Here is a 25,438-nt window from a genome sequence, read left to right as displayed (position 1 = left end):
CAAGATTTAAATCTGATAAAGAAGTAGGTTTTACAAAAAACTGAATGAATTTGATTCTATAATTTTTGAGACAGATCGGAAACTTATATCTAGAATCTATAGTTGGTTATTGGAATTTAAGATGCAAGATGAGATTCTTAAGAAAAGCTGGAAAAGGTGGATACAAGATATTGGATATAATATTGATTTGGTTGAATGGGAAAAAATCTGGTGGGAAAATTTAAAATTAACAAAATCTTCTTTATTTAAAGAGAATTTGTATAAAATGATATATCGTTGGTACCTCACGCCAGAGAGGTTATCTAAACCCTATTATAATGTCACCAACCAGTGTTGGAAATGCAAAAAGGTTAAAGGTTCTCTATACCATATGTGGCGGCAATGCGAGTTTGCTAAGAAATATTGGGCCCAAATATATTTATGGAGCCAGAAAATGTTAAAAATAAGGATCCATCATACTCCGGAATTGTATTTATTAAATGTATGTAAAATACCGCTCTCTAAAACAGAAAAAAAGCTCTTACTTCACATAGTAACTGTAGCCAGAATTCTATTTGCTAGGTATTAGAAAACTCCACAAATACTTGATAAAGAGGAATTTATGCAAAAGCTGCTTGAAGCAGCGGAAATGGACTTGTTAACTGTAAAACTGAGAGAAGGGAACTTAGAAGAATGCAGAAAAACCTGGAAACCAATGTATGAATGGGCAATGCACTTGGGAATTGACTTGATGGAATAGGATATATGTATCAGTATTGATTCTTATGTTCCTTTAGATGTTAGTTGTTAGTTTTGTCTGTGTCGTTGTTTTGTTGTTGGTTTTTTATGTGTGTCAATAATTTTTTTTTATAATAATTTCTATCCTGATCTAAATGTTACGTTACAAAACCTTGCTCTTAATTAGCTTTTACAAACAGAAAACATTGCTAAATGGGAATGATATTCTACCAGCTGATACCGAAAGAACTATTTAGTCTCGAGCAGGTGGTTTGTATTGCTCTAAGTGGGATTTTTTTCCTTCTTTTAATGGCTCATTGCTTTGCCATAACAAACTGCTTTTGAAATTTCACTTACTGTGCTATCCTAAGAAGAGTTGCATCCTTCTATCAACTTCAGTGAACTTAGAAGAGTATAACCCTACTCAGAGAGGCATTGTAGGTTAAAAATAGTGTTTGCCAATAGCCTGCAAGGGTTTCTGGCTAGGGATTTGCAGGATTAGATTCATGATTTCTTGATTATGACATAGCTCTTATATTGCATTTTTCAAAATTCACTGATGCTCAGAAGTAATCATTATACATGATTTATTCAACTGACTTTGCACTCATTATGTGAGAGTAGGGTTACCAGCCCCCAGGTGGGAGCATGGGATCCCTGATTATGTGAGCCGGTTTGGTGTAGTGGTTAAGTCATGGACTCTATCTGGGAGAACTGGGTTTAATTCCCCACTCCTCCACTTGCAGCTGCTGGAATGGCCTTGGGTCAGCCATAGCTATCACAGAGCTGTCCTTGAAAGGGCAGCTTCTGTGAGAGCACTCTCAGCACACCTACCTCACAGGTTGTCTGTTGTGGGGGAAGAAGATAAAAGAGATTGTAAGCTGCTCTGAGACTCTGATTCAGAGAGAAGAGCGGGGTATAAATCTACGGTTTTCTTCTTCTTCTCCTACACACCACTGGCCAGCTGGCCAGCAGGGAAAAGCCCCACCCCCAACAGGCATGATCCAGCACGATGTCCCCAGCATGATGACATCATTTTTGTATGACATCATCATGCTGGGGACATTGTGCAGCAATGTTCAGGTATTGTCCAAAATATGAGAGCATTGCATTTCATTTCATTTATTCAATTTATACCCCTGCCTACCCTAAAATGGACTCAGGGCAGCTTACATCATAAGATAAAACAATAGTATCAATGATTAATAGCAAACCCTCTCTCCTCCCCCACCTCATGTTGGATAAAAATAAGTAACACCAAAGACTCCAGCATACAAATAATATCAGAAGACAGCAGAGGCACTGGGATGGGCTATAGACAGGGGAGACCAGAATGAGTGACACATATGCAAAGAGTGGCGCATACACTAGGTAATGTTAACTTGCAGGCTTGTATGGAAACTAAACCTTCGGGATGCATAAAACGTGGATTCCGATGTCTCTACACTAATGCACAGAGTATGGGAAACAAACAGGAGGAACTGGAAGTCCTAATAAAGGAAGGAGACTATGACATAATAGACCCTACTGAAACTTGGTGGGATGACACTCACAACTGGAATATTAGGATTCAGGGGTACAACTTATTTAAAAGGGACAGGCAAATGAGAAAGGGCGGAGGCATAGCAGTATATGTGAAGGAGGTATATACATGTGCGGAAATATGTGAATCTGAGCATGGCAGCTCAGTTGAGAGTCTCTGGGTAAAAATAAAAGGAGTAAGAAATAACAGTGATGTTATTGTGGGTGTCTGCTATAGACCACCAAGTCAGGCAGAGGACTTGGATGAGATACTTCTACAGCAGATTGCAAAGTTCTCCAAGAGAAGGGATACAGTGATCATGGGAGATTTCAGTTACCCAGACATCTGTTGGAAGTCCAACTCTGCTAAAAATGAAAAGTCAAACAGATTCCTGACTTGTCTTGCTGACAACTTCCTTTTCCAGAAAGTGAAGAAGGAATCAAGGGGATCTGCTATCTTGGATTTGATTCTCACCAACAAGGAAGAATTGATTGGAGAAGTGGAAATAGTGGGCACCCTGGGCAGTAGTGATCATGTGATTTTGGAATTTACAGTCTTAGGGAAGGGAAAAGCTATATATAATCAAACTTATAGGTTGGACTTCAGAAATGCAAACTTTGATAAACTTAGAACTATGCTGGGTAAAATCCCATGGTCAGAAATACTTAGGAGGAAGGGAGTTCTGGAGGGGTGGGAGTTTCTTAAAAGCGAAGTACTGAAAGTGCAATCACAGACGATTCCTATGAGAAGAAAAAATGGAAAAAGCCTAAAGAAGCCAAAGTGGCTCCATCAACAGCTCTCTAAAGACTTGAGAAATAAAAAAGTCTCCTTTTGGAATTGGAAAGAGGGTCTTATAACCAAGGATGAATATAAACAAATCACCAGTGCTTGTAGGGGAAAAGTTAGGAAAGCTAAAGCTCAGTATGAGTTTAAGCTGGCCAAGGATGCTAAAAACAACAAAAAAGGGTCATTTTCTTATGTTCAGAGTAAGAAAAAGAGCAAGAACATGGTAGGCCAATTGCGAAGGCAGGAAAGTTAAATTGTAACAGGTAATGAAGAGAGGGCGGAACTGCTCAATTCCTACTTTTCCTCAGTTTTGTCTTCTGAGGGAAACAGTGCTCATTATGGCAAAAACAACATATAAGGAAGGTATGAAGTTCCAACCTAGGATCAGCATGGGGTAGTACATAAAAACCTAGTTTCTTTAAATGAAATGAAGTCTTCAAGGCCAGATGAATTGCATCCAAGGGTTCTAAAAGAGCTTGCGGATGTAATTTCTGAGCCTCTGGCTATTATTTTTGAGAATTCTTGGAGAAAAGGAGAGGTGCCAGAAGACTGGAGGTGGGCGAATGTTGTCCCCATCCTCAAGAAGGGGAAAAAAGATGATCTGGATAACTACCGACCTGTCAGCTTGATGTCTATACCTGGAAAAGATTTAGAACAAATCATCAAACAGTCAGTCCTGGAACATTTAGAAAGAATGGATGTGATTACTAAGAGCCAGCATGATTTTCTCAAGAACAAGTCATGTCAGACTAACCTAAGAAAGTGACTGCCTTGCTGGATCAGGGGAATGCTCTAGACATCCTTTATCTTGATTTCAGTAAGGCTTTTGATAAGGTTCCACATAGTAACTTTGTTGACAAGTTTGTAAAATGTGGTTTGGATCCTTTTACCATTACAGTGCTTGTGAATGGTTCTTCATCCTCTTGGAGAGGAGTGACAAGTGGAGTGCCTCAAGGATCTGTCCTGGGACCTTTTGTTCAACGTCTTTATCAATTATTTGGATTAGGGAATAGAGGGAATGCTTATTAAATTTGCAGATGATACTAAATTGGGATGGGTTGCAAACACAAAAGAAGACAGAAACAGGATACAGGATGACCTTGACAGGCTGGAAAACTGGGCTAAAATCAATAAAATGAATTTTAACAGTGATAAATGTAAAGTTCTGCATTTAGGCAGGAAAAATCCAATGGATGGTTATAGGATGGGGGAGACTTGTCTTAGCAGTAGTGTGAAAAGAATCTAGGAGTCTTAGTGGATAATACGCTGAACATGAGTCAACAGTGTGATGCAGTGACTAAAAAGGCAAATGCCAAGTATAGTGTCCAGATCATGTGATGTGATGGTATCGCTTTACTCTGCTTTGGTAAGACCTCACCTGGAGTATTGTGTTCAGTTTTGGGCACCATATTTTAAGAAAGATATAGACAAGCTGGAACAGGCCCGGAGGAGGGCAACAAAGATGGTGAGGGGTCTGGAGACCAAGTCCTATGAGGAAAGACTGAAGGAGCTGGGGATGTTTAGCCTGGAGACGAGGCTGCTGAGAGGTAATATGATCACCATCTTCAAGTACTTGAAGGGTTGTCATCTAGAGGATGGTGTGGAATTGTTTTCTGTGGCCCCGGAAGGTAGGACCAGAACCAGTGGGTTGAAATTAAATCAAAAGAGTTTCCGGCTCAACATTAGGAAGAACTTCCTGAGTGATTCCTCAGTGGAATAGGCTTCCTTGGGAGGTGGTGGGCTGTCCTTCCTTGGAGGTTTTTAAGCAGGGGCTAGATGGCCATCTGACAGCGATGAAGATCCTGTGAATATAGGGGGAGGTGTTTGTGAGTTTCCTGCATTGTGCAGGGGGTTGGACTAGATGACCCTTGAGGTACCTTCCAACTCTATGATTCGGGCATCAATCACCTCAGGCAAACGCCTAATGGAACAGCTCTGTTTTACAGGCCTTGTAGAATTATAATAAATCCCACAGAATCCTGATCTCAAATGGAAGTGTGTTCCACCAGGGTTGAGGCTAAATAGATGCTCTGTGGGCCAGGGACCACCAGAAGACATTGGTCAGAGCAGCATAGAGCTCTTCAGGACTGATATGGGGAGCAGCAGTCCTGCAGGTTTCCGAACAACATCACCAATGTGATGATGTCACTTCTGCATGATGTCATGTTGGGGAAGCATCCCTCTCACTCCACCCCACCCCCCTGTTGGTGAGCAGGTAAGACCTGGCAACCTTGTGAGAGATACATTCATGCTGAGAGCTCACAGTCTATTGAAAGAGGTGTTTGTGACACATGTATTTTATGTTACTGGATAAGATTTATGTTGCTGTTAGTTTTTTAAAAAAATTAAGTGAAGCTGCCACTTAGCTTTGAAGGTATGGTGTTTATTTTATACTGATGCTATATTTCTAATATTGTTTTTATTTTTTATGGATGTTGTTAACTACCTATGGAATTGTTAAGCTTTTGCTGTAAATAATATAAATAATATGGCTGTGCATGATAATCTAATAACAACGCTATTGCGGAAAACTTTGTAAATGGATAATTTTTTTGAGAAATTAATGGATCCCACAAAAGCACTGACACTCCAAAATAGACACCCTGGCCTGAGCAACTATTAAAGCTAATAAATAATAATACCAATGATTTAATAAAGAAAAAAATCAGTTCTGCTTTTGACAGAAGCTCTGTCATGAAATGTCTATGAATGTTCCTCATGTGGTTTTCTAAAGTAAATCTTGTTGCTATTCTGGTTTAATTATTTCAATATTTTATGTTTGTAGGTCTGGGTGGATGCTGGAACACAGATATTTTTCTCTTATGCCATTTGCCTGGGTTGTTTAACAGCCTTAGGCAGCTACAACAACTATAACAACAACTGCTATAGGTAATGTACAAATCTTTTAAAAATTCTGTTCCAGTTCTAGTCTTGCAACAGATTTTTATCAACATGCATAATTTTAATACCCATATTGATTTTAATGAAATTACATATAAACGCAATAAGTGCAAATTGACACATACTGGTCTTGACAAATAAATACAAAGGATTAAGGCCTTACATGATTGGATTTGTTCAGCATTTATTATTGGAAAGTTATAAACTGTATGTGTTAAGAGATAGAAAATGTTTCTGGCATATTGTAAACATGCAGGAATTAATTTCTATAAGGTGCATACTTCATAGCTTATAAATAATGTAAGGAACAGTTATTCTGAGGGCATGCTGCATCTTCTTTTTTGTCAATTCTGTTTATTATCTCATTCAGAGATTATATTTCTATGGTGCCGTCTCCTCCAAGCCCTGTGTTTATTTGAGGCTTTATTGCAGAGTCTAGCCTGGAATCCCCCCTCTATTTTATATTCTTCTTCCACAGGCTTTCCACTAATCATGTTCCTTGATATACACTCTAGTATTTAATGTTATATATCAGCTGCTACTCAAGCAGTGTGTAATACTTATCATAGGACATAAAATAAATCAAAACTGATATAAAGGTGAAAAATGGTAATAAACACTTCATCTCCCACTAACATGATTGTTCCTTACATTACAGAAAGCTTACTTGTTACACAAAAATGCATTTCTCTTTTCCTAGAGAACTGAATTTTTGTGCAAAAACAATCAAATAATTCAACAGTGTTAAAACCTGTTTTTAAAAACATTGTTGAAATCTCAAGAGCTATTTGAAAGCAGACAATTGGCTCCCTCTAGTGTAAACTCTAATGCTTTTCCTCTTTGGTTCTAAAACTGACAGTGTACATTCCACTACTTCCCTCTCTTATTCACTATTCTAAACAAGCTTCTGTATTTTTTTCCTTAAAACTAATGTTTTGCAGATTGAAGTAATTAACCTGAATTACTGATTCTGGGATACAGTGGCCTGAGACTATTTATGAGTAAAGAGCCTTAGTTAATTTGTTATATAATTTTACTCTACAACATTCATCTCCTGCCTTTCTGTTCTCACAAGGGCTTCCAAGGCAGCTAAAAAATTAAAACATACACAGTAAAATCACATTTTAAAACCATCAAACCCAAGCAAAAATAATTAAAACAAAACCAGAGCAAAAATACACAGTAGACATAAAAACAATTAAGAATATTGGAACGCAAGGAGGGATCACTAAGGGAATACCAAACAAAACAAAAAGTCTTTACCCACTGGCAGAAGATGGTAGAAGAACAGGACAGACAAATCTATCGAGGGAGAGAGTTTAAGAGTTTTGGTGCCTTGGCCAAGGAGGCCCTTTTCTGAGTTGCAGTCTGCCTAACCTCAAAAGACAGGGGCACTCATAGCAGGGCTTCAAAGGATGACCTTTGGGTAGATTTATAATGCAGCGGGCAGTCATTCAGGTATGTTGGTACCAAACCATATAGAGTAGGAATGGGCACAAACCAACCAAAAAACAAGGCCAGTTCATGGTTCAAGCACAAACCAGTGTGTTTGATCATGTTGTTACAAACTCAAAAATAAACCACCTTTTTGTAGTGGTTCGGGTGGCTTGTTTTTACAGTTTTTTCTGCAGTTCAGTCTGGTGCTAATTTAAGCAATTCCTATGCAACGTTGGGGGAGAGCCCTAGAAACACCCATAGCAGTTGCCCATAGCTTGATTGGCAGCTCTGGGAGCCAACTACAGAGCTCCTATTCTGCTCCATGGGAGCAGATTTTTATATATGTCCAGGGCTTTGTTTGTAGCAAAAGCCAGCAGGAACTCATTTGCATATTAGGCCACACACCCCTGCCACCAAGCCAGCCAGAACTGTGTTCCTGTGCATTCCTGCTCCAAAAAAGCCCTGTATTTGTCACACCCTGAGTCAGTTGCCATCACTGAAGCAGGAAGAGGATGGTGTTAGTTAGACATAGAGTTAGTTAGAGAGACTTGCTTGCTGCTGGGGAGGCTTTGGAGTGGGAGTCTTTTCACCCTGTGGGACAGTTTTCTAAACACCTCTCCTGGCTTGGAAGGTGTTCCCAGGCCGGCACCTGCCCCACACACCCCCACCTGCACCTGCTCAGCCGCCCCCCACCCATGGGGAGGCAGGTTGCAGGAGGGCAAGGCAGACTGGCAGAGCCACACAGTGCCCTGTTGGAGATGCACCCCACCTATAGCCCCTGCTCTCAGGCTTCTCAGGCAGACCCAAGAAGGCTGAGAGTGGGGACTGCAGGCAAACTGCGCCTGTGCTCTTGGTGGCACTCAAGACTCAGCCTTCTTAGGCTGAGAGAAAGCCAGGCTCAGAAGAGACCACATGCTGACACGCTGTTCTGCAGCTCTCAGTTTCCCGGGTCTGCAACCCGGGAAGCTGAGAGCAGCAGGGTGGGGAAATGGGGCACCTGCTGGCTCCCTGTAAATGATGTGGCACCCCAGGCAGCTGTCTACCTTGCCTACTCCCATGCATCAGCAATGGGTATACCTCCTTATTTATTTGCTTTGCTTTGCTGTAGCTTTTATTTTCTCAAAAAGAAAGCTTGCTGTGCTGTAGTCCTGAGCCACACACACACACACACAGAGCCTCTCCTTGTCATTACTATGTGCAGGGGGCGGGGGAGAGTTCTTTTCTAATTTTTCTTTTGTTTTGAATGTTTTATTATTAGCTTTTATTTGGGAGGCTGTAACTTGGCCTCCCTAAATCCAGTTCTCTTTGGACTTGGAGAGCAGGTAGAGAGTCAGCTGAAGAGGTTGCTATGAGTTTGGCATCTTTAGCCCACTGGAGGGCCATTCGGATGCCAAATGAATGAAACAAACCATGAACCAGTTTGGAAAATGGAAAACTTTGTTTAAGTTCATGCTTCATGCATCAAACAAACCATGAACCAACACAAACCACCATTTTCCAGGTTTGTGCCCATCCTTAATTTAGAGTTTTACAGATCAGCACCAGTGCCTTACAGAGAAGCACTGCTCCACATCCATACATTTTAATTTTCTTATTGAAAATGTTATACTTTTTTCTTTTTCTGCAGATTCAAAATTTTCAAAGATAAAACATACACATACCTACTAAGCTGTTCCTTTGTATCCACAATATAGCAAAACTTATGCAAGTATGTGAAAAATGTTAAAGTACAGGAAACCAACAAGTATTTCCATTATAATCAGATTATGTTTGGAATATAGCATAAAAAATAAAAACCTATTAAAATCCATTATGCCAGCCAACAAACTAAAGGACTTTTTACAACCCAAATTAGTGTGTGAATGGAATATTGTAATTGGGAAGTCTTGGCCAGTTTCTAAAAAGTTAATTAGGTGCTTGAAACCAGAACTCATTAAATGCATGAAACTTATAAAAGAATTGGCAACATGAAGGTTCATTTAGCATATACCCCCAAAATACATGCTGCACTTTTAAACTGCTTGAGAAGGTAGCATATATGATCCTGTGTATAGAATGGATTATAAAGGAATGCAGTTCTATACCCATGCAGCTTTTTACCCATGCCAGCACCACTTGCTTTGGGCTAGGTTCTTGGAAAAAGGCCCTCACACCAGATCAGGGTGGGGGCAGGTGCAAGGTACATTGATTATCAATCCATATTGTGGCCCAATTAATTTCTCCCTATATGAGTTCTTTCACCAGTTGAAGTATAATGAGTGTAACATTTTTTTCCATTTTTTTTAAATCTGTGCAGTGTTTTTCATACAGCTTGTGTTAATTTAATGTTCAAGGAAGATGGATATAATGCAGTAATATAGCGCCACATTTACTCATTTCTGGGACCTATCTACATATTATTCATTTTCTCTGCCTTTTTCTTTAAAATATTCAAGGTTTCTTGAATTCAGTATGCAATGCAGTATGGCTTTGGAGTTACTTTTTGAGGGAGGAAATAAAAATATCTCTCTCCACATGGACAATTTTCTAATAATCAAAATATTTATGAATACTTATGTAGTGGTGTCACTAGGATTTTTTGTTCTTAAAGCAAGGCACATTATCCATCTTGTTTCTCAAATCAACCACCCTGTCAGGCCTGTTATGTGAAGAGTGTCACTAGAACACGTCATTTTAGCTGGTTGTATACATTATGAACATATGAAGCTGCCTTATACTGAATCAGACCCTCGGTCGATCAAAGTCAGTATTGTCTACTCATACTGGCAGCAGCTTTCTAGGGTCTCAAGCTGAGGTTTTTCATGCCTACTTGCCTGGACCCTTTTTAGTTGGAGATGCCAGGGATTGAACCTGAGACCTTCTGTTTACCAAGCAGATGCTCTATCACTGAGCCACCATCTCTCCCGCAAAGGGAATGCCTCTCTTATGCTCCTGAATGTAATTCTCAACAGGGCCAAATCTGTGAATATTTGAATATGGAGATTAGCAGCATGGACAGATAAGAGATATCTTTTTTACAAACCTGAAAAAAGTTTGCCCTAACCTGTATAACCCAGACAAGCCCAATCTCATCAGATTTTGGAAGCTAAGCAGGGCCAACACTGGCAAGTACTTGGGTGGGAGACCCTCCACTTCACCACATGCAACTGCTGGAGTGACCTTTGGTCAATTATAACTCTGTCAGAGCTGTTCTCTCAAGAGCAGTTTCTGTCAGAGCTCTCTCAGCCCCTCCTACTTCACAGGATGTCTGTTGTGGGGAGAGGCAGGGAAAGGAGTTTGTAAGCCGCTCTGAGACTGCAAATGAAGGGCAGGGTATAAATCCAATCTCCTCCTCCTTGGAATATCAGGACCACTAGGTAGAGGCAGGCTGTATCAAGCCACTTCTCTGAACATCCTCCATGCCCCAGTAGGGGTCGCCAGAAGATGCTATGACTTCAGGCATAGGAATGAACACACATGCTATGACTTCAGGCATAGGAATGAACACACACACACACACACACACACACAAAAATACAAAAAAACCCTGAAAAAAACTCCAGGTTTGCAGAAACATCTGAAATCTTTTTTTAAAACCACCATTAGGAGGTTAACTCCATTCATAAGATAATAGAATCAGTGCCTATAGCTTTAAAAAAATGCCCTCTACAGTGGCCATTGTGCAGGTTGCTTGGCAACCACAATGGTATTGCCGGGTTTCAAGCATTGGGTTCTGTCATTAAAAAGCAGATGTGAGTCCTCCCTAAAAGGTAAAAACTGCTCTAGAGAGGTCCCTGATGCTTCAATGTTTTGTGGTTATTTAGTGATAACCATTGAGGACATCGGTTTCATATAGATATGGGTTCTCCTTTTATCATTTTCATAGGGATTCAACCTTCAAGTTCCTCTTTTTTTAAGATTTCATTTTCCCCCCCTGCAGATCTGGAGTTTTGCCTGAGCAAAATGACCTCAGTCTCTGTATCTAAATATCTACAGATGGGACTATGTTGAGAAATAGATAAATTGATATTATATGTGGAATAAACTAGTACAGATACAAAAATAATTATTTCTTTTTTTATTTCATAGAGACTGTATTATGCTCTGTTGTTTAAACAGTGGCACAAGTTTTGTGGCTGGTTTTGCGATCTTTTCTGTCCTTGGCTTTATGGCTTATGAACAGGGAGTGCCAATAGCAGAAGTTGCTGAGTCAGGTATGTTCTAAACACATACTTAGTTATTAAATTATATCTTTTGGAGGTTTTCTTTTGAGCCAGTTCCTTCAAAAATCTAAATCCCTTAGTTTTAGATTTCCCTGTTCCTTTAATTTTTGAAGAACATATTGGAACCTACATATATTATCACAAAGTTTGAACTTCTGAGTTATAACAATACTACATAGGGAGCGTAAGCTGGGAACCCATGCTGGGAAGCATAGGTTTAGAGGTGTAGAAATGCCCTACAAATTCCAAATATACTGCCTTCCTTTTGTAGCTGTTTGCAGTTACGGTGCTTGCCTTCTCTGATACTCCATTTAGCATTGTGGTTTCTTCTCCTTTATGACATGATCATGAATGTGATATGACAGCAATCAGACTTGGCAACATACAGATGTTCATGATAAAAAAATGAAACTCTGAATGTTTGGGAGAAAGAATCCCATTGCTGTGGAAAATAGAGTGATGTTTCCTGTTTTTCCATACTGTACTGCAATTATAACCACAGTGTAGCATAGCAAAACAAACACCTTCTGCACAGTTGCCTCAGCCACTAACCAATTTGCTTGCTATTTTCTGCAAAGTGCATTCCAGTACCCCCTCTGACTATTGAATCAAGGGGAGAAGGGATGGGGTTTGCTGCAGCTGGCAAATGAAAGGACTGGTCAACTGCCACAGCATAACCTCACCTGCTCCATTGAGAGGGTGGAGTCAAGGGTTTCCACAAGAGGCTAATGTCCATTTCCACAGTCCTTCTTTGTCCCTAATCAACAAGCTGTCAAGTGGCAGTGGTGAGGAACAAGTAGTGTGCATGTGGGGACAAGTGCTGAGCAGCACAAGGTCTCCTATCCTTTTGGCACCTGCCCTTTATCCCTTGTTCTCTTAGCCTCTGAAGCATTCCCCAGCCTCCTGGCTTATTGGCATCTGCCTTTCCTCACTGACTACCTCATTCCCTGTTTTGACATGCTATATTACTATAGTGTAATATGGCAAGACAGGTGCCTTCTGAACAGTTGCCTCACCCACAAGGTAATTGCAAATGTTCTGACACTCTTTTGAGCTGTTCTTGAAAATGCCATCTAATGGGAAAGGATGCCTTTTCAGTGTGTGAAAATGTTCAGCTGTGATTGTCACAGGTCATCATATGGGATATGACTGAAGAAATCCTACTTGTTACACATATGGGGCCAGATCCATTCTCAGGAAAGCTGGCCTGCATGCCCATTTTCCTGAGTATGGGGATCCCCATAAGGGATCTTGGTGTGAGGGTCAAGAGGAATGGCCAGCCTAGGCGCACAGCCAGGAATTACCCTCACTCTCAGGTGGCAGCAGGGGACCACTTTGAGGTGACCACCCTTGTGGAACCCAGCAACTTTTCTTCTTAAGGTTTCCTGCTACCCCAACAGGCAGGCTGGGGTAGCCAGGGGATCATCGACTGGCAGGCGGGTCAGTTGATGAACAGGATCCAGTACCCCTTGCTGTGCCAAAGCATACTACAGCTGTAACCAATAAAGTTGTGGCCAGTTTTATTCCACTTGCTGAAAAACTGTCTTTCTCTCGGTTATTTCAACTGGGAGCTGTAGATGGGATTACTGGCTGGGGATAGTGGAACCCCTTGCTTTCAGCACCCCCCTCACCTCTCCCCTAGGCACTGGGGCCACAGGCTCCTGTGATCTTCACTTGCTTCCTGCTTCCACCTCCGCCACTTGATTGTTCAGATGTGGAGCTTTGTGTTTAGAGGTGCAAGTCAGTTAAAGGCGACTGCAGGCAGTTGAAACACACCCCTCTCTCGGATTGCTCAGCTGTGTAGCTCTATATTCTGAGGTAAAAATCACTTAAAGGACACTGCAAACAGTTGAACACAGTTGCTTTTCAAGGAACTTCTGTCTTCTGTGTAATAACATCAGTAACTCAAGACTCCTGAATAGGCATTTTCCATAAAAGTCAGTATGGCAAATGATTATAAATGCTCATGGGGAAATGGTGTACATCCATTCTAGAAACCATTTAAATGTGTGCCTCCCTCATTTATTTATTTATTGGATTTATATCTCGCCCTCCCCACCAAAGCAGGCGCAGGGAAACTCACAACAATAAAACATTTACAATTCTGAACTCTAGCAGTTAAAAAAACATTAAACAAATTAAACTTGAACCTGAACCACCACATAACCCTTCCCTCAGTCTTCTCACATGTTACTGCCCCCTAGGAGGGTTTTTGGCAAACATAATGCCAGATACACCAATCCTAAAAGGGGAAACAACTTAGGGATGTAGTAAAGAAATATGTGCATAGTACCCCTGTGGCATGCCGAGCAGTGATGACCAAATACCAGCAAGATCACCCCGAGGTGCACAGAGTGGTACAGTCTTGATATGAACAAAGGAATCCTGGGACACAAGTACAGAGGCAATCACTTCCCTGGAAGGTCAAGGCTCACTCAGGCATAGCATATGATGTGGTTTATGAGGTGGATATCATTCTAGCTCTGGGTACCATGACACACAAATGTAAGTATTGCAGTGCCCTCAAGTGGAAGGAGGACCTCAAGTGGCAGTAATGTCAAGCTGCCCTTCTAACCTCTGCCTGAGCCTCTCTACAGCCTGCTACTGGGCAGCCACTCTGAGCATGCCCATTTTATGGACCATGTTTATAAGCACAACAGATGCTTCAGCATAACATCATTCAGGGCCAAGCAGGTTCTTATGAGATGACTTCATACCCACCTTAAAAGTTCAGGGACAGGTGTACCACTTGGTTGGAAGTCTGCTGCCAGCACCTCAACACAAAGCCCAATTCCCACAAATGTATATCATTGGCAAGGATGAAAAGGAACTGTGCTTGAGGTGCAGCAATGTTCCTGCCATCAAACAGGGATTGGTTAAACAACTGCAGAGGATGTACACAACATCAACAGCTACATAAAGGACCTGAAGACCGCCCTGGACATGGTACTCCCAACTTCCCACCACAAGCTTCTCCTCGAATGGAGGCTCCAGTGATGCTGCTCTGGAATCTCAACCCACCCAAACTCTGCAATGGAACCAGACTGTGAGTGAAGGCACTCTACAGGAATGTCATCAAGGCCACATTGCTCACCAGCAGTGTTCGGGGGAGTCGGTGTTCATATGACGAATACCACTCATACCATCGGATAACCCCTTCAAGTTCAGGAGACTACAGTTCCCCTTCAAGGCCTGCTTTGCTATGACCATCAACAAGTCCCAGGGGTGGATGTTGAAGATGGCAGGAATTAACTCAGAGGACTACTTCTCACATGGGCAGTTCTACATGGCCTGCTCCAGAGTGAGCTCACCCAGCAGCCTGGTGATCCTAGCACCTGAGGGCAGAACAACTGGTGCGGTCTACAAAGAAGTCCTTTGGTAGAGAGGGAAAAAAGATTGTATGTATTTTTCACTACATTTTAAAAACTACAATATTGTCTTTTATATTACTTAAACAAATGTTATATTTAAAAATTCACTTCATCTATTTTCTCCATCAACATACTTTGCATTATTCAAACACCTTTGTGAAGGTTGGCTACTATGCTGTTATACTACAAAACCAATTCCAAAAACAAAACACACTTCCTACAACACAAAAACATTTTAGATACACAGAAGTATTATAACTGGACTAAAGGTCGTTAAATATCATAGTGAAGCATGGGTTTTATGCTAGTCTATATACAAAAAAGCAGGGCTGTTTTTTTAAAGAAAAAGTCCAGCAGGAACTCATTTGCATATTAGGCCACACCTCCAACACCAAGCCAGCCGGAACTTCATTCCTGTGCGTTCCTGCTCAAAAAAAGTTCTGTATAAAAGCAAGTGTCCTAATTGACATCAACACCCAGCCCTAACCCCTGGCTCTAGAAACCCAAAATTTGGGGAGTGCATTACTTCCATGATGTAAGCATCTACTAAGAAGGGATTTGAAGAAATTCCACCCCCAAGGGGGTGAAAAGGGATAAAATGTGTTTTCACATAGGGGTAAAGCTGTGCTGTGTGGCTGGCAGGCTGCTGCCTGCTTGCACACCCCTCTCTCCGATTGGTCAGCTGTGAGCTCTATGTTCTGAGGTAAAAATCAGTTAACAGAGACTGCAGACAATTGAACAGGTGTCCTGACTGACTCATCAGTGCCCAGCCCAAACCCCTGGGCCTGTGTAATAACATTGCTACTGCAATGAAATTGAAGAAGTTATGTATTATGGATAAATTTGCAGAAAATATATCACAAAATGAATAGACCCATACTCATTGTCCTTTATGACTGTTTGGTTACCTGTTTTGGAATTTCTGTAATCTAAACAAGAATTTAAATCCACAGTGGATGCCACCAACATGATTTATTAGCAGCAGTAGCTGCTTTTGTAGTTCCGACGTACCAATGTATTGGTACGTAGTGGCTTTTGTAGTTCCTACGTACCAATGTATCTTTGTTACATTGCCAATTTTTCTGCATATCAGTTTTAAGGTGTATTCCTATATTGTTATTGTACGTATGTTTCCTTTTGAGTTTATTCTCTAATAAAATGCTTTGGGGAAAAACATAGCTACTGCTGCAGGGAAGGACATAGGGTTGCCAACTCCACATTGGAATATCCCTGCAGATTTGAGGGGTGGAGCATGGAGAGGGTGGGGTTTGAGGCGGAGTGGAACTTCAGACTGATACAGTGCCATAGATTCCACCCTCCAAACCAGCCACTTCCTCCTGGGGAACCATTGTTTTCACTCTCCAGGTGAGGGCTGGAGATAACTCAGAATTATAACTGTTCTCCAGATGGCAGAGATCAGCTCCGCTGAAGAAAATGACTCTCTGTCATTATACCCTGCTGAGGTAGGGCCAGTGGCAGGCTTTTTGGTACCCTAGGTGAGACTGCCTACTTGTGCCCCCACCCCTTGTCCAGCTGCTGCTTAAAGACTGCTAGTGAGAAGGAGCTCACCACCCCCTTAGGTAGCTGCTGATTCTGGTCTTGAACAACTGTAACTGTAAAAAGGTTTTTCCTAATATCCAGCCAGTCCCTTCCTGCCCATTTAACCCCATTCTTGCAAGTCCTCTCCTCTGCTGCCAACAGATCTTCTTGGAATACCAGCAGTCAGGAGTCAGGAGCAGGATTTACTCAGCCATCTCACTGAATATCCTCCAGACCCCCAATACAGGTCAGTCACCAGACGTTGCTATGACTTCCAGATGGACAAATACATGCACGTTAAAAAGAAAAAACAAAAACACCAAAAAAGGAAGGAATAATTATTGATTCTGTTGGCCCTCTTGAGGCCAGTCATTCTAGGAAGTGTTAGTGAAATGGCTTCCTATGTCCAGAACCTGAAGTGACCCTGTACAAAAAGCTACCACTTGGCATAGGATCTCTGGTCACCAGCAGCACTGGAGCTTCCTCATGGTGCCATCTGCTCAGAGCACACATGATCCTTTTTCTGAAGTCTATAGGGGATCTGGGATTGAACAAAAGAAAGGATGCCTCTGTCCAGGTTTCACAAAGGTGGCATATTTTACTGGGGATCTTGGATGTAGTAGGTAAATTCTTATAGAAGAAGATGATGATGATGATATTGGATTTATATCCCGCCCTCCACTCTGAAGAGTCTCAGAGCAGCTCACAATCTCCTTTACCTTCCTCGCCCACAACAGACACCCTGTGAGGTGGGTGGGGCTGGAGAGGGCTCTCACAGCAGCTGCCCTTTCAAGGACAACCTCTGCTAGAGCTATGGCTGACCCAAGGCCATGCTAGCAGGTGCAAATGGAGGAGTGGGGAATCAAACCCGGTTCTCCCAGATAAGAGTCCACACACTTAACCACTACACCAAACTGGCTCTCCAAGCCCCAAGCACCTTGGAAAAACAGTCTAACATGCAAGTGTGGCTCTGGGCGGCGGGGAGGGGGGGCACTAATTTGCAAGACAAATTGATTTCCCCCCCCTAATGCTTAACCTTTCCGTTTTTCTGAACAATGTAACAAAACTGATGTAGTGAGCACATAAATACAGCAGTGAATATTGAAGAAGTGTGTATGCATATGAAAGCTTATATCCAGAATAAAACTTCATTGGTCTTAAAGTTGGTACGGGACTTTAACTTTTGTTCTACAATGTTCTAATTATCATGAATGGTGACAAGATCCCAGAAAATCTTACCAAGCCACCAGCTTCTTTTTCTGCTGCTAAGGTCCATGCATTGACAACCCCTACTGGACTAAACCAACTAATGGGGGCGGGGGGAAGCATAGCAGTGGAAAGTCACCCTTTTCTCTTATAATTTCATTTAAAAGTAAACTAAACAGTGGTTACTTCCTGAAGACAAGTTCTGGTTATCAAGACATGCCTAGAAACTTCGAATGTTAATTCTAGAGCTGAACAGGAACAAGGATAGAGGCACCATGCATTCTGCACATGCACAGAGGTACTGTGCTTGCAGTAAATAACCCAGAACTGCATGCAATGGCACAGGGGGTATTTTGACTGCCCAGGACTATGCAAAGGATGGTCACCCCTGTACACTGTCAGTGCATGCACACAGTTTCAGAACTGAAAGCACTATTTCACTGCATCTTCCCTCCTTTTGCAACAAGGTTTAAATAAAGGCACATTATTTGCTTGTAACTATGTTTAATTTTATTTCCATAAATGGACAGGATTGTCTCACTGTTTTCTACCCTTGGCTCAGTCTCCAAACTGACCTGTTTTCTTTTGGATGAAGAAAGTGGTTCTATTGCCAAGAGACTTGGGGTCATGTGCTGCATAATGGAAAGGGGACGTCACTAAGGATCTTCTTCGTGGTCTCTGTGCATCACACTGATGGGATATAGGCGCCCGCGCCGATCTCAATCGGTATTCCTGAAAGCTGCGGATTTCCGCGCCCCAGGTCCAGTGCGCATGCGCAGAAGCCCCACCGCGCATGCTCACAGGGACCGGAGCGGACATCCCGCCAGTTCTCTTCTGACCGCCGCTTGGATCAGTCGATCTCTCGCCACGGTCGGTAGAAATCCTTTCTTGGAAGTTGCTATTTTTGGAATTTAACAGAAATTTTGTTTGGCTTGGACCACACAACAGTCTTTGTAAAGACTAGGGAGCGGGAAGACAAAACCTTTCCGAGACTTTCTCCTCAACTCTCTCTTCCCGCCCTTTCTCCCCCCCCCCCCCCCCGCATGGAACAACGGTGGGGATTTTTCAAACGGTGCAAGAACTGCGGTAGCAAAATCGCTCCCACAGACGGGCACGTTCTTTGCCTTTTTTGCCTAGGAGAAGCACACATCCCTGACGCGTGTGCTCACTGCACGAAGTTTTCCCGCCAGACGAAGAAAAACCGCGCGGGCCATTTGGCGGCGGCGCTGATGGAAAAGGCTCTGTCGCCTAAGAAAATGTCGACGCTGTCGCACAAACCGTCGACATCGGAGTCGCTCGGCACCGACAAGAGCGCCTCCGACGCCGATCGCCCCACAAAAACGGGCTCGGCATCAAAGTCCGCCTCCTCCACTCCTGCAAAACGGCCAAGGGAGGAGAAGGGACCCCAGCCGGAAGCGAAGAAGAAGAAAAAGTCGGACAAACATCGATCGTCCGCGACTTCGCTCCCGACATCGCCGTCGGAATCGGCAGCGAGAGTACCGCCGTTGAAGCTATTCGCTTCCCCTCGCCGCCGTCCAAGCCCCCCGGCATTGGCATCGATGTCGACGCAAATCGCCATCTCTTCTGATTCGGACCGCGACTTCGATCTATCGCAGCAGTCGGGAGCTGAAGGCAGTCCACTAGAAATACATACGGCGGAGGACACTGCTCAACCCCGGACACCGGCCCGAGACCCGTCGGTCAGCCCCGATCATCGGCGAACCCGAAGCCCCAAGAAGTATCGATCCACCACACCTAGAGAAGACCTCGGGCGCGACTACTCAAACAGCCCTCGGCGTAGTCCCCGGGGTCGACATCGATCCCGAGATTCAGAGGAAAGCTCCCGCAACAGAGATCGCTCTCCTCGGAAACCACCGCCCCCAATGTCGTGGGATCAGAGGCAATGGCAATACCTATACGGGTCTTGCCCTATGCCTTCCATGTTCCCCTGGTTCCCACCTAGACATTTAGATTGGGACCAGCAGTCTGAAGCCTCGGTCAGATCCCGGACATCTTACCGACCACGGCACACACCGTCGGTGTCAAAACCACCTGACACAACACCGCCAAAGACACAAAAAACTTCCCCTCGACGGCGGAGTTCAGAGAGTCGGAAGACCCCGGAGTCGCCAAGAGCGCCGGAGACGCCCAAGCACTCCTCGGAGCACTCGGAATCCATAGAAGGCTCCCCCAGATCTGAGGAAGGCTCCCCCCGGGAGGACCAAGACATCTCCTCCCCAGAGGAATCGGCACCATCGAGTAAGGTGGGCGAAGAGCTCCCCATATCCCCATCCGAGGACCTAAAATTGTATGGGGACCTAATTAGACGGATGGCACACACCCTGTCGCTACCGACGGTCCAACCGGAGCCGGTAGTCACCGACAACGTGTTCGATGTCGTCCAGCTGGACACCTCGACGGCCGTTGCTTTACCGCTTACAACGATCATGCTCCACACCACAAAATCGTCGTGGGACAAACCAGCTTCAACACCGATAAGCTCCCGAAGGCTGGACCATATGTACCGAGTCCAGGAATCCACAGCAGAGTTTTTATTTACACACCCGAAACCAAACTCGGTAGTAGTAGCATCATCCTCGAAGGCCAGAAAGACACACGCCTCTCCCCCGGACAAAGAGGGGAAAAAGCTAGACAACCTGGGCAGAAGGTTTTACACAGCAGGTTCGTTAGGAATAAAAGTTGCGAATTATGGAGCGTGTATGGGCCGTTATCAATACGCCCTATGGGACCAATTATCGGCTCTACCAGACCTGTCTGAACAAACAAAACAGGCAATGAAGAAGATACAAAAGGAAGGCATTGCATTGGCAAAACAGCAAATCAATTCCGCCAAACACGCAGGTGATATCGCAGCAAAGACACTTACCTCAGCGATCACCTTGAGACGTCACTCTTGGCTGAGATCTACGGTGCTCCAGCCGGATACACAATCCTGTATCGAAGATCTCCCATTCGATGGAAGTGGATTATTCAGCTCCACTACAGATACTACACTGCAAGAGATGGATAAAAGTATTAAAACATCACGCAATTTGGGGGTTCCCATCTCATCTAGGACCCAAGGGAGACGTTCCTGGAACAAGCCGTGGAACAAGAAGCCGTTCCCCAAGCAACCCACAGAACAACAATGGAGACCCAAAGGCTCCACATCTTACTCCAAACCTCCGTACAACCCCAAAACGAAGTACTCACCTACTCCGTCACAGCCATCCAGACAAAAGGGGAATAGACCGTCCAAACAGGGTCTTTGACTGCCCTTCCCCCTGTTTTACCCCCTCCCCTTTGGACACGGACCATACCAGACTTTTCCCATATTACCAGGCATGGTCCACAATCACTACGGACAAATGGGTTTTGTCGATAATCCGGATGGGTTATCAAATAGAATTCAGAGAAAACCCTACAGTTCCCACAGTCATCCACACCAGGGTATCCCTCACACTAAAGACAGAGGTTCAATCCCTTCTCCGAAAAGATGCAATAGAACGCGTGCCAGCCAACCAGATTGGGCAAGGCTTCTACTCCCGATATTTTACCATTCCAAAAAAGGATGGAGGCCTTCGACCCATTATGGACCTACGCGGCCTGAACTATTTCATTCCAAACCAGAAATTCAGAATGGTCTCTCTTCAAAACATCCTACCCCTGCTGAACCAAGGGGATTGGATGGCCACACTAGACCTGCAGGATGCCTACTTTCATGTAACTATACATCAGGACTACAGGAAGTTCCTCAGGTTTGCAGTTGGAGACTCCCACTACCAATACAAAGCTTTTCCCTTTGGCCTCTCCACGGCACCGAGAGTTTTTACAAAGACTATGGTGGTGGTGGCAGCCCATCTACGTCTACAAGGGATCACTATCTTTCCTTACATAGACGATTGGCTACTGGTGGCAAGCTCAAAACCTCTATTACTACAGCATATAGAGGTCACCTTAACCCTTCTACAAAACTTAGGCCTACAGGTCAACCTAAAGAAATCGGCACTGCAGCCCTTTCAGAGGGTTCAATTCATAGGGGCCATTTTGGACTCACAAGCCTGCAAGGCATTTCTCCCGACACAAAGAGCGGAGGACATCAGGTCTCTGATACACGTATTCCTAACCAACCCTACAGTCACAGCGTTTCAAGTCCAACGCCTCCTGGGCCTGATGGCAGCGACAACGGCAGTGTTGAAATTCGCCAGATTCCACATGCGAATACTACAGTTGTGGTTCCTGCGCGTGTTCAACTGTCAGACAGACCTCCCCTCGCGCCAACTGACTGTCCCGACGCCGGTAGTCTGGACCCTATCCTGGTGGCAGGAGAAGCAGAACCTCCTCCAAGGGGCCCCGTTCCACAGACAGACTCCTACGTTGACCATAACGACGGATGCATCCTTATGGGGCTGGGGAGCACACGCAAACGACATGTGTGTGGGGGGCAGATGGCCTCAGGATCTTCTGCACTACCACATCAATTTCCTAGAGCTGCTGGCCATACATCATGCCATTCTCTCATTCCGTCACCTGATTGTGGGGAGAACGGTAGCGATCTTGACAGACAACACCACAGCCCTATCTTATGTGAACAGACAGGGCGGCACAGTCTCACGAAAGTTATGCCTGCTAGCGTTAAAGATTTGGGAAATTTGCAGAGAATCGGACGCTACCCTAGTAGCCACACACCTACCGGGCAATCTGAATGCCTGTGCAGATTACCTCAGTCGAGGAGGGGCCTCACTCCACGAGTGGGAACTCAATTGGGAGTTCCTCCACCCGGTATTCCAGAAGTGGGGCACACCGGAAGTGGATGTCTTCGCCACACGCAACACCTCGAAATGCGTCAAATTTTGCTGCAGAGGGGGTGCGGACCCTCTGTCGTTGGGGGATGGACTACTGATCCCATGGGCTCGCTTGCACGTGTACCTCTTTCCACCGATCCCACTGATCACGAGGGTCGTTCACAAGATTCAACTAGAACGCCCCAAGGGGATTCTCATCACACCATGGTGGCCCAGACAGCAGTGGTTCTCCCCGATACTGAAGCTGTCTTGCGGAATGTTCCACCACTTTCCGACGAACTCAGACCTTCTACTATCACACGAGGGGCGAGTGATTCACCACGACGTGCCTCACTTGAAACTCACGGCGTGGAGACTGGTGTGACAAGATTATCTGATAGAGCCCTGGATGTCATTCTACACAGCAGAAAATCATCCACTAGGAAATCATATGGATATAAATGGACGAGGTTTAGCCAATTCGTGAACAAAACTAACAGGGAACCTAAGACAGCAGGTCTCCCACTAATACTAGACTTTCTACTCTCACTCCTTGACAAGGGACTAACGGTGTCATCGGTGAGAGTGTACCTAGCCGCTATATCGGCTAACCATGACCAACTTGAAGGCCACTCGGTGTTCTCACACCCTGATACGAAACGGTTCTTAAAGGGCTTGGCAAGATTGTACCCTGCGGTACGAGTCCCTGCCCCCGCTTGGGACCTCCCAGCAGTATTGCGGGCGTTAACAGGGAAACTCTTCGAACCCATGGTGACATGTTCCTTGCAATTACTATCCTGGAAAACAGCCTTCTTAGTGGCCGTTACCTCTGCTCGCAGGGTCGGTGAACTGGCAGCACTGCGCTGCGACGACCCATATTTGAGATTCAGCGCAGAGGGCGTGGGACTGCGCCCTGATGTAACCTTTCTTCCGAAAGTAACATCCGCTTTTCACCTAAATGCGGAAATTTACCTACCCACATACTTTCCTAATCCAAGTACAGACTCGGAAAGGAGACTCCATACATTAGATGTAAAGAGGGCACTCTCGTTTTACTTACATAGAGTAAGGCCTGGACGTAGGGACCCTAGACTCTTTGTCTCATATTCCACAACATCGCAAGGGGTAAGAGTTTCGTCACAGCGGATCTCAAAGTCGATAACTGAGACTATAAAACTGTGCTACCTGTTGAACAAGCAACCCCTGCCAAGACAAGTTAGAGCTCATTCCACTAGAACCCTAGCGACGTCGGCAGCCTTTATGAGAGGAATACCACTGAAAGACATTTGTGATGCTGCCACTTGGTCCTCCTCGCATACGTTTGTGAGCCATTATGCGTTGGACCTGAACTGGCGTAGACGCTCATCAGTGGGTCGTGCGGTACTTCAAGAGGCTTCTCGCTGATGGACCGTTGCACCCTCCTCCAGGTAGGTCTCTGGCTTGCTAATCTCCCATCAGTGTGATGCACAGAGACCACGAAGAAGATAAACAGGTTTCCTACCTGTAACTGATGATCTTCGAGTGGTCATCTGTGCAGTCACACTACCCGCCCTCCTTCCCCTCCGCTGCCGGTCCATCTCTAAGGGCTTACGCAGCGGTCAGAAGGAACTGGCGGGATGTCCGCTCCGGTCCCTGTGAGCATGCGCGGTGGGGCTTCTGCGCATGCGCACTGGACCTGGGGCGCGGAAATCCGCAGCTTTCAAGAATACCGATCGAGATCGGCGCGGGCGCCTATATCCCATCAGTGTGACTGCACAGATGACCACTCGAAGATCATCAGTTACAGGTAGGAAACCTGTTTTTGTGAGCTCCTGTTCCTCCTTCCTGCACCACAGAAGCCCCCCCTCCCCAGCTGCTTACCTGGGGCAGGCAGGTGACCACCCCCACAACTCGGCCCCCCCAAAGCTCTGTAGGCAGCGGTGGTGGTTAGGACAGAAATTAAATTGAAACTGGAGACCCAGGGAGGAGCAAGGAGAAAAAGAGAGAGAGAGACAAGGTGGGCAGCTCCAAAATCTCCACTGGTCTGAGCCACCTCCTCCTTCTCATCCCGTCATGCTGCCTTCAGCAGTAAAACCCCATTGGGCTAAATCAACTAATGGGGGAAGTATAGTAGTGCAATGGAAGTCGTACATACCCCTTTCTCTTTTAATTTAATTTAAAAGTAAACTAAACAGTGGTTATTTGCTGAAGACAAGTTCTGGTTATCAAGACATGCCTATAAACTTTGAGAAAGAAAGAAAGAAAGAAAGAAAGAAAGAAAGAAAGAAAGAAAGAAAGAAAGAAAGAAAGAAAGAAAGAAAGAAAGAAAGAAAGAAAGAAAGAAAGAAAGAAATTTAAGGTAGTTAAATGCCATAGTGAAGCACAGGTTTCAGGCTAGTAGAATCATAGTATCATAGAGTTGGAAGGGATCTGCAGGGTCATCTAGTCCACCCCCTGCACAATGCAGGAAAATCACAGGTACCTCACTCCTCCTACACACACACCCCTTCTCCAAGTCCAGAAGATGGCAAAAAAGCCCCTCTCCAAGATACCTGGAAACAGGCCTGGAGAAAAATTGCTGCCTGACCCCGAAGTGATGAACAGCATTTTCCTGGATGTGTAGGAAGGGGCCATCTTTGCTGACTGTAACATCATCTTGTCATGTTTGCATTTTCGTAGCCATAATATTATTTTATTTACATAATTTATATCCCTATACCTGCCCTATTAGGGCCACCAAGGTGACTAATATTGACCATTTTCTAGAGCGTACTATGTGAATATTTTATTTTATTACCAGTCATTAACATAATCATAAAGAGGTTGTTACTAAAATACAAACAATTCTTGTTTTATTTTTCAGGACCTGGACTTGCTTTTATTGCTTACCCAAAAGCTGTAACAATGATGCCTCTTTCTCCATTATGGGCAGCTCTGTTTTTTATGATGCTCATCTTTCTTGGACTAGATAGTCAGGTATGGATTACAGTAATG

General features: G+C 44.3%; 1 protein-coding gene across 1 annotated transcript in view; it reads left to right on the top strand.

Annotated features, from left to right (window-relative positions):
- The window catches only part of SLC6A11 (solute carrier family 6 member 11), a 188,346-nt gene that overhangs the window by 136,855 nt on the left and 26,053 nt on the right, over nucleotides 1-25,438 (top strand). Inside the window, exons 8-10 of the mRNA XM_060239877.1 lie at nucleotides 5,811-5,914; nucleotides 11,432-11,556; nucleotides 25,308-25,420. Of these exons, the coding sequence (XP_060095860.1) occupies nucleotides 5,811-5,914; nucleotides 11,432-11,556; nucleotides 25,308-25,420 (342 nt within the window). The remainder of the gene's footprint in view (nucleotides 1-5,810; nucleotides 5,915-11,431; nucleotides 11,557-25,307; nucleotides 25,421-25,438) is intronic.

This window comes from Heteronotia binoei, chromosome 5, assembly GCF_032191835.1.
Source record: "Heteronotia binoei isolate CCM8104 ecotype False Entrance Well chromosome 5, APGP_CSIRO_Hbin_v1, whole genome shotgun sequence".
Classification (NCBI taxonomy): Eukaryota; Metazoa; Chordata; class Lepidosauria; order Squamata; family Gekkonidae; genus Heteronotia; species Heteronotia binoei.
The sequence above is the reverse complement of the archived record's forward strand: the minus strand, read 5'-3'. Positions and strand labels throughout refer to the sequence as shown.